Here is a 9,601-nt window from a genome sequence, read left to right as displayed (position 1 = left end):
TCAAAGATCAGCTGTTCCTGATACCGGATTGAATCTGTTCAAGCCCGCACGATCTCTGTAATATGGATCCATCAATTCTGGTAAGCAGCCCCCTTTTCCTATTTTTTACACTGTCTTAGAAGATACAGAGAAGATTTAATGAAGACAATATCGCTTATAATGAAGAATTGCACCTCCGGTTTATGATAACCACTAGTTCCTATATGAACAATATATTTATATTCACTTACATTCACAATATTAATTCTGTTCAAATTTGGGTAGCACACTGAATTTTTCCTTTATATTGTGTAAACCTCATGTTCAAAGTTTTAAGTTGCAGCACCCGGAACTATTAGTTTTCACATAGCTGTATTTTTTGTGTCTTCATGTATTATTTTTAAACGCATTTTCACATTTTATTTTTTGCTCACATTGTTTTATCACCACTGGGGGTAGCGCGGAACGTTTACCATACATATGTTACACTTTGATCTACATATGATGAAAGGTATTTTTTTGGTATAAAGTGTGTTTCTCTTTACTCTCATTTACCCTTAGTTAAAGCTTAAATTTAATTAAAATTATTTTTTGGTATACTGCACCAGTGAATAAACTTACCTGTAATAAAGGGTGTCCTATGTCCTACTCTTTACAGCTGTGAGGAGCTTCCAACATCAGTGAAGGCAGGATTTCTATAATAAGAAGTAGCCCGCCTGATGTAGGACACCATTTATTAAAGGTTATGTACCATGTGTAGTATAGCAAGAACATTTTTTAACTAGACTTAAGCTTTAACTCTATTCAACATGCATTTAAAAATGTGCAAAATTTACAAAACAAAAACATTTATTTAATTTGAAAATAATTTTGCAATTCCCTGTACCAGAATTGTAATTTTAGAGCCAATTTAAGCATGGCACATTTTTGTAAAAATGTATTGGTTTTACTCTACAGTAAACTGGCTGTTTTAAAACTAACACCGGTCAAATTAGACAAAAAGGAGGGTTATTTAGAAAATAAAATATATTCCGCAAGTTAATATTACCAATGCGAAACCTGGTTTGTACCCATAAAATTATATATGTACTACTTTGTTATCTTAAGTGATGGTAATGTTATTGCAAAATAAACAGGTCCATAGCAAAAATATAAAAATTGCTGTAGTCCCAAATAGGAGCTGAAGTGGTTAAAAAAATACAGAAGACTCTCTTAGTCCAAGTTTATCTTTCAATGAAAAAATTAGGTTACTTTATTTTAGCCATTCAGAATTTTATATTTTATTATACTTGTGTTTCTTTTATAAAAATAAATTGTACACTAATATGTAATATTTTAACTACAGTATATGACAGTCACAGCAAGTAGTATTGAGATAGTAGATACAGACAGGGCAGTAGATAATTTTTTTTTAAAGGGGCACAGCCTTAAAGGGGTACTAGAGTCTTGTTTTTTTTTTTTTGTTAAAAATAACATACATGTTATACTTACCTGCTTTGTGCAGTGGTTTTGCACAGAGCAGCCCAGATCATTCTCATCTTGGGTCCCTCTTTGGCTCTCCTGGCCCCTCCCTCCTGTTGAACCGAGCCGCAGCTCCCTGTGTCCATTCAGACATGAAGCTGTGGCCTGGCTCTGCCCACTCTCTCTTCTCATTGGCTGACTGACTTTGACTAACAGCCCAGACTCTCATGCACCATCGCTGGCTCGCTGGCAACATCGAAGCTCAGGTAAGTATTAGGGGGGCTGAGGGTGGCTGCTGCACACAGAAGGCTTTTTACCTTAATACATAGAATGCGTTAAGATAAAAAAAAAAATTCTGACTTTACAACCACTTTAAGTAACCAGAGGAGTGTAAATAGACATATAGCTCTACACTGTTTACATCTGAGTCTGATTGGGGATATTTTCCTTTCATTTCCTGTCTTGTAGAAATAACAGGAAGCTAGAGAATATCTCTCCAAAGTGAGGGCAACCCCCATTGAAAGATTTTTCCTGTATTCATTTTCTGGAAAAAAAATGAAAATGTTTGACTTTTTCATAACTTTAAGGTACTGGTAATAACATTCACTAGGACACACAGAGAGGAGGGTAAATCTCCCCTGCAGGGACACAAAAGCAATATAAATATTACAGAGGGGTTCTAACTAACACCATTCTAGTCATTTAAAAAAAAAAAAGAATGTAGCACCCTCACTGTTGTCACATTTAGTTTAGGAGGATGTGCAGTACTTCAAAGGCTGTGGCTCCATTACCTCCCCCTGCCTTCTGGAACTCTCTGAATATTTCCAGAATTCAGTGGGTCGAGGGACAGAGGCTGCAGCCTGAATATTTATGATGTTTTCACCAATCCCTGGGGAGGCAGGGCTCAGGATGTGGAGAAAAAACCCATAACTACTCAGGAGCAGTCTAGGAGCAGAGTCTGAGGTCCAGTTGTGCCCCTGTGCTGGGGGCTCTGCCCCCAAGGCAGAAGAAAGAGCAAGGCAAAGAGAGAGAAGTGGGAAGCTTCAAGTCTTCACTCAGCTAGGCTTAGCTGCAAACATCCAGCCAAGCCAGGAAAAAAATGCCTAGCAGAGAGGTCAGTGCAGCAGCTTTCTAGATTTGAGAAACTACTTAAAGGGGACTGAGTGAGTACAAACCAGCATCACACCCAATGCTACAGAGTACACAGTGAAGTGCAATACCTCACATGGGGAAGCTTAAGTGCAGAACAAATGAGCCAGGGGCACCCCTTTGTATGTCTATTTTGGGCCTAGAGCAGCCAAGTGCCGTTCAATACAGCCAAGTGCTGTCTCTTCAATATACGTTTGTTTGCAACTTTGCTAGTGCTGCATTCTTTAATAAATACAAAACACCCAAAACTCCTAGACTGTTTCTTGAGCCATTTGGAGAGTGTGGAAAATTTCTGTTGCCTGGCTGTGGGTGCTGTGTGGGGGCAAAAGGCCCAAAATTCAGTGGCTTTTTCGGGGCAACACTACAAGAGTTTTGAATTTAAATGCACTTTAATAATATTTTGCTTTTACGGAGTATTGTCCAGTTATGAAGACTGTGTAGCTACAAAAAACAATGCCAGTAGGAACTAAGATTTACTTAAATACATATTCTCTCAATTTCTTACTTGTAAAACAGCTATAGTTTTTGGTATACTTTATTTTCATTTATGAAGGCTACTGTAAAGTATTACATATTGTAAAACATACTGTAGCCTTACCCATGATATCACGGGATATAGATCACTTTTTTACAAAAATATTTACATGACTTTGTGCTCCTTAAGAAGCTTGCAATCTAATGTCCCTATCACAGTCATGTAGGCACACACTGTAGGGATAATATAGTAAAGGACTAGTTGTGATCAGGTATGAGCAGACCTCTCCAACTCAACATAAAAAATGTTATGTAGGGAGGACAAGGAGAGATCCATGAATGTAGGAAACCAGTGCTGCAGGCAACAAATCCACTCCCATGTGTGTTACAATTAAATTAAAATTTCCAATGATGATGCTTTAACAATAACATGATTACAGTCATGATACCCTCCCTACAAAATTACAATGCCTCCCCAGTTTGGCATTCTAACATCTGCACAATGGACTAACAGCACGTCACCAGGTATTGATTATTTTTTGAATATTAAAAGATAAGGTATTTTGTATATTTTTTATGACTTGCTCTATTGTTTTGCATGGTACTTTTTGATGTAAAGGTCAAAAGTATAACACATTTTAACTCTGAAATAATGGCTCAGACCAGAATAAGTCTTCCTGACTGTATAATATAGCTTTATAAATTTAAACAACTAAAAGGAATTATATTTGGCATACATATATTTTGTACAATTCCCCTTTATCCAAATGCATGCATTGGTGATGTCAGCAGAATAAAAATTTATTGCATGGCGCAATACTATGTCCATTTTACTGTTGTAGAATGTCATGCTTTGAATGTTACTCTTTTTTCCGTTCACTGCTAAAGAAGCGCACGAAAAGTTCTTGTACTTTTGTGCTATGAATCACCCAGAGAGGTATATTGTTCATGATGAGTCCCTATAAACAGAGGAAAAATATTATTAACATATTATACTTTTTTTTTGATAATTTGAATCATGTATAATATTTTATCCTGCTGTGGACAATTTTGTTTGTGGTGGGGAGTCTGGTTTCAACCAGGGGCTGCCACATCAGTTAACCATTTGACCACTGGGCACTTAAACCCCCTTCCTAACCATACCAAGTTTCAGCTTTCGGTGCTCTCACGTTTTGAATGGCAATTACTCAGTTATGCAACACTGTACCTATATGAAATGTTTGTCCTTTTTTTCACACAAATAGAGCTTTCTTTTGGTGGTATTTAATCACCAAAAGTACAAATACCCCCCAAATGACCCCTTTTTGTAAAGTAGACATTCCAATGTATTTAGTTAGAGGCATGGTGAGTTTTTTAAAGTTGTAATTTTTTCCCACAATTCTTTGCAAAAATAGGATTTTTTAAAACAGCTTACCTGTAAAATCCTTTTCTTTCGAAGGACATCACGGGACACAGAGCCACAGTAATTACTGATGGGTTATATAGGTATCACTGGTGATTGGACACTGGCACACCCTATCAGGAAGTTCAACCCCCTATATAATCCCTCCCCCTTGCAGGGATACCTCAGTTTTGCAGCCAAGCAATATAGTGTATTAGAAGAGGGGTGGGACCTCTGTGTCCCGTGATGTCCTTCGAAAGAAAAGGATTTTACAGGTAAGCTGTTTTAAAAAATCCTATTTTCTTTCTCAAACATCACGGGACACAGAGCCACAGTAATTACTGATGGGATGTCCCAGAGCAATGCTACCTGAGGGGGGGGAACCACGACCAAGTAGGGTGCAATCAGACCTGAGGACCCTGTACCGCTGCCTGCAGCACACTACGCCCAAAGGCGATATCCTCATGCCTTCTCACATCCACCTGATAGAATCTGGTGAATGTATGAACTGAAGACCAGGTTGCGGCCCTGCAGATTTGAGCCATAGAGGCCCGGTGATGCACTGCCCAAGAAGCACCAATAGCCCTTGTGGAATGTGCCCTGATCTGAAACGGAGGAATCTTCTGTTTCAAACCGTAAGCTTGAATGATCAACTGTCGAATCCATTTAGAAATGGTAGCTTTTGACGCTGCCTGTCCTCTATTGGGACCCTCTGGCAGCACAAACAAAACATCCGTCTTGCGGATCTGAGTAGTTGCCCCTAGATAGGCCTTAACTGCTCTTACTACATCCAACGAATGTAGAGATCTCTCTTCCGGAGAACAGGGATCTGGAAAAAAGGAAGGTAGAACAATGTCTTGGTTTAAATGAAAATCAGAAACCACCTTCGGTAAAAAACTAGGATGAGGGCGTAGTACCACTCTATCCTTGTGTATAATCAAATAAGGCTCCTTACAGGAAAGGGCTGCTAATTCTGATACTCTTCTAGCAGAAGAGATGGCCACCAGAAAAATTAATTTCCTTGTCAACAAGACCAAAGGAATCTGACTTATTGGTTCAAAAGGCCGTTTCTGTAACACAGCCAGGACCAAATTCAAGTCCCAGGGGTTTAGGGGCGCTTTAACCGGAGGATTAAGACGCATCACCCCCTGCATAAAGTTTCGGACCAAAGAATGCGAAGCAAGTGGCCGCTGAAATAATACTGATAAAGCAGAGACCTGGCCCTTGATGGTACTCAAGGCCAGCTTCATCTCTAATCCCATCTGTAGAAAATCAAGGATTCTACCTATGACATATTTCCTGGGATGCCAACCTCTGGATTCACACCAGGTTATATAAGCTTTCCAGACTCTATGATAAATCATCCTGGAAGCTGGCTTCCTTGCATTAATCAAGGTAGATATGACAGGACCTGAGAGCCCACGACTCTTCAGAACGTGGGTCTCAATAGCCAAACCGTCAAATTTATCGTTTGTAAGGCAGGATGGAACACTGGACCTTGAGATAACAGGTCTGGGCGTACCGGTAGGGTCCACGGGGAACCCACCGTCATCCTTACTATTTCTGCATACCAAGTCCTTCTGGGCCAAGTGGGGGCTACCAGAAGTACCGACTTCCTTTCCTGCCTGATCCTGCGAAGGAGTCGTGGTAGTAGCAGAATAGGCGGGAATGCGTAAATCAGTGAGAACCGATGCCACGGAATCACCAACGCATCCGTCCCGCATGCAAGAGGATCTTTTGTCCTTGCCACAAATCTGTCTATCTTTTTGTTGAATCGGGATGCAAAGAGATCTACATCTGGAACCCCCCATCTTTGGCATATGGCCCAAAAGACGTCGGGATGCAGAGACCATTCCCCTGGAAGTAACTGCTGGCGACTTAGATAGTCCGCCTGCCAATTCTCTATTCCCGGGATGAAAACTGCCGATATGCATGGCACATGCATCTCTGCCCAGACTAAGATCTGGTTCACCTCTTTTTGAGCAGCTCGGCTCCGGGTGCCTCCCTGATGATTGACATAAGCCACTGCTGTGGCATTGTCGGACTGGATCCTGACCGGACAACCCTGTAGCCTGATAGTCCAGGCTTTTAGAGCTAGATGTATCGCCCGGATCTCCAGAATGTTGATGGGTAAGGTCCTCTCTGTCTTGGACCATACCCCTTGGACCGCAGCCTGTTCCAGAACTGCTCCCCAACCTGACAGACTGGCATCTGTTGTTACCACCGTCCAGGTAACCGGTAGAAAGGATTTCCCCTTCTGCAGGTTTTCGGGTATGAGCCACCAATTGAGGCTCTGATGCACCGCATGCGACAGGTGCATCGGAAAGTCTAATGCCTGAACCTTCTTGTTCCAGGTCGACAGAATACTGTGTTGCAGCATTCTTGAGTGAAACTGAGCATAGGGAACTGCTTCGAATGAAGACACCATCTTCCCTAGTAGCCTCATACAAAGGCGGACTGAGGGACCCTTCTTGGTCCTTACTGTCAAAATCAGCTCTCTCAAAGCAGTGATCTTTGCCTGGGGTAGAAATATTTTCTCCTGGCTTGTATGTATAATCAGACCTAAATATTCCAGTCTTCTTACTGGTTTTAGGAAAGACTTTTCTAAGTTGAGGATCCAACCCAGGTGTTCTAGATACCTGACCGTGGTCCTCAAGTTTCCATTCAAAGAGGCTACCGACCGGTCTATCAAGAGCAGGTCGTCTAGGTATGCTATGACAGCTATACCCTGAGCCCTTAATCTGGCCAGAGGAGGAGCCAAGATCTTTGTGAACACTCGAGGTGCAGTGGCTATCCCAAAGGGCAGAGCCATAAACTGGAAATGGCGCCCTCCTACCTCGAAGCGCAGAAACTTCTGATGAGCAGGAAAAATGGGCACATGCAGATATGCATCTCTGATGTCTATTGATGCCAGAAATTCTCCTCCCTGCAGGGTGGGAACTACTGTTCGAATTGATTCCATGCGGAAGGATTGAATCCTTAGGAATCGGTTCAGATCCCTTAAGTCCAAAATGGGCCTGACATCCCCATTTGGCTTTTGGACCGTAAAAAGGTTGGAATAGAAGCCCAATCCCTGGTCCTTTGCGGGAACTATCATAATGACCTCCTGCGACAAAAGTCGCTCTAACGCTAGAAGGAGCGACTGTTTCTTCTCTGGGTCTCTGGGAACATTTGATCTGAGGAACCGAGGAGAAGGGAATTCCTGAAACTCCAGCTTGTACCCTAAGGTTACCGTGGAGACTACCCATCTGTCCTGGAAGTCCTCCTGCCAGAGCTCTGAGAATTGTCGCAGTCTTCCCCCCACTCGAGTGAGCGGGGGCGCCCCCTCATGCAGAGGTCTTAGTGTTTTGCCTAGTAGGCTTCTTTCCCCAGGACTTCTTTTGTCCCTGGGGTTGACTCTTGTCTCTGGACCCCGATGGAGGCGGCCGTCGAGACTGCCTGGAGGCTGAAGCCCCCGGCGCTGGGGAAAGAGTCCGTTTGAAAGAGGGACGCTTACTCTTCTTCTTGACAGGTAAGAGAGTGCTTTTCCCACAAGAGATTCTCTTGATATAGTTATCCAAGTCCTCTCCAAACAACCTTGCACCACGAAATGGAAACCCAGCCAGTAGCTTCTTACATGGTGCTTCGGCTGACCAATTTTTCAACCATAGGATTCTACGTATATGCACCAACCCCAGTGAAAGACGGGAGGTTTGCATGATAGAATCTCTAATGGCGTCAACCACAAAGCATAAGGCCGCTGGAAGGTTAGCAAACCCCTGGGCCTGCTGTTCAGGTAATACTTTGATGACCTGCTTAACATGGTCTCTTAAGTATTGACAGACTCCAATCGCTGCTATTGCAGGTTGGGCCACTGATCCTGCTAAGGAGAAAACATCCTTCAATAGGGATTCCATCCTTTTATCTACAGGATCCCTGAGCATCTGAGCATTGTCTACAGGACAAGTCAGGCTATTATTTATTGAGGAAATGGCGGCATCAATAGCCGGAATTCCCCACATTTTAATAAACTTTTCTTCCATCGGATAAAGTGTTGAAAACTTTCTCGGCGGAAAAAAACGTTTGTCTGGGTGATCCCACTCAGAATAAATAAGCTTTTCAAGTAAAGTATGAACAGGAAAAGCATGTGCTGCTTGGAAAGGTTTCAGTGACCCCAAAGCAGAAGAGGATTCTTTAGCAGTTTCAGGTATGGGCAACTTAAATGTGGAGCGGACCAATCCAGTGAGGATCTGCACTAAGACTTTCTCCTCTTGGGAAGTCGCAGAGGGTCCCTCTCCACCTGAATCCTCCGAAGAGGAATCATCCATCCCATCCCGATCCTCTGAAAGGGATTCATCTCCTTTATCCCAGAGCTCCTCTGTCTGAGGGTCTTGGGGAACAGAGGAAAGCCTAGTGCGTTTTCTTCCACTGAGTGAAGACGTAATCACGGCCATTAATCTTTCCTCTAGACCATTAATGGTTGAGGAAAAAACCTCTTGTGTAATATATACAGGGGCTGAAGTGCCAGAAGCAGGTGTAGCCCCTGACCCCGATGGCTCTCCCTGGCTAGCCGTCCCTGGCCCATCTTTAGGGGGGAAGGATGCTGCCGACAGGGGGCCCTCAGAACCTGAACGAGATCCCCTAGTGTCTCTGGTTCCTGGGGTGCTTGAACCTCTTCTACCCATAGTGCAAAGCAACAAGGTGTGAGGTATACAAATGAACACTGTCCGCTGAGCGATGTAGTCTGGCTAAAAGCCTTGCTACCCAATGCTCAGTCTGGTGTTACTTCAGTAAATGCTGCCTAGGAGAATGCCTGTGTCCCACCTTACATGCGACCGTCAGCTCTGTGTCTCTCAGAAGGCTGAGTGCACCTGTACAGAGTGCCTTTAATAGCCTGCAGCTGGCCTGAGTGGGAGTCTAAACACTCTGTGCTGACATCCCGCCCCCTCCTCTACCGCCCCCCCCCTCGAGTTTTGAAAAAAACGAGCGCTTCCCACACTGCCGACTCTCCTGTCATGCTCTGGAGAAAAGGCTGGGGATGGGGGGGGGGAAGGAGGGAGACTGGTAACAAGATTTGCCTGAACGGCTATCTTCAGAGATGGTGGCCATTAGGCCACAGAGCCCGGGTGGTATAACCACTTTCTAGACCCCTGTGGCCCCTCTCTAGCCTGGGGGGGA

At 43.4% G+C, this 9,601-nt stretch overlaps 1 protein-coding gene across 1 annotated transcript in view; it reads right to left on the bottom strand.

Annotated features, from left to right (window-relative positions):
- Positions 1-2,716: 2,716 nt before the first annotated feature.
- HSD17B3 (hydroxysteroid 17-beta dehydrogenase 3) overlaps positions 2,717-9,601 on the bottom strand; it is a 163,716-nt gene continuing 156,831 nt past the window's right edge. Inside the window, exon 11 of the mRNA XM_073627425.1 lies at positions 2,717-4,022. Within this exon, the coding sequence (XP_073483526.1) occupies positions 3,924-4,022 (99 nt within the window). The 3' untranslated portion in view covers positions 2,717-3,923. The remainder of the gene's footprint in view (positions 4,023-9,601) is intronic.

The sequence above is a fragment of the Aquarana catesbeiana genome, linkage group LG01 (assembly GCF_042186555.1).
Source record: "Aquarana catesbeiana isolate 2022-GZ linkage group LG01, ASM4218655v1, whole genome shotgun sequence".
Classification (NCBI taxonomy): Eukaryota; Metazoa; Chordata; class Amphibia; order Anura; family Ranidae; genus Aquarana; species Aquarana catesbeiana.
The sequence above is the reverse complement of the archived record's forward strand: the minus strand, read 5'-3'. Positions and strand labels throughout refer to the sequence as shown.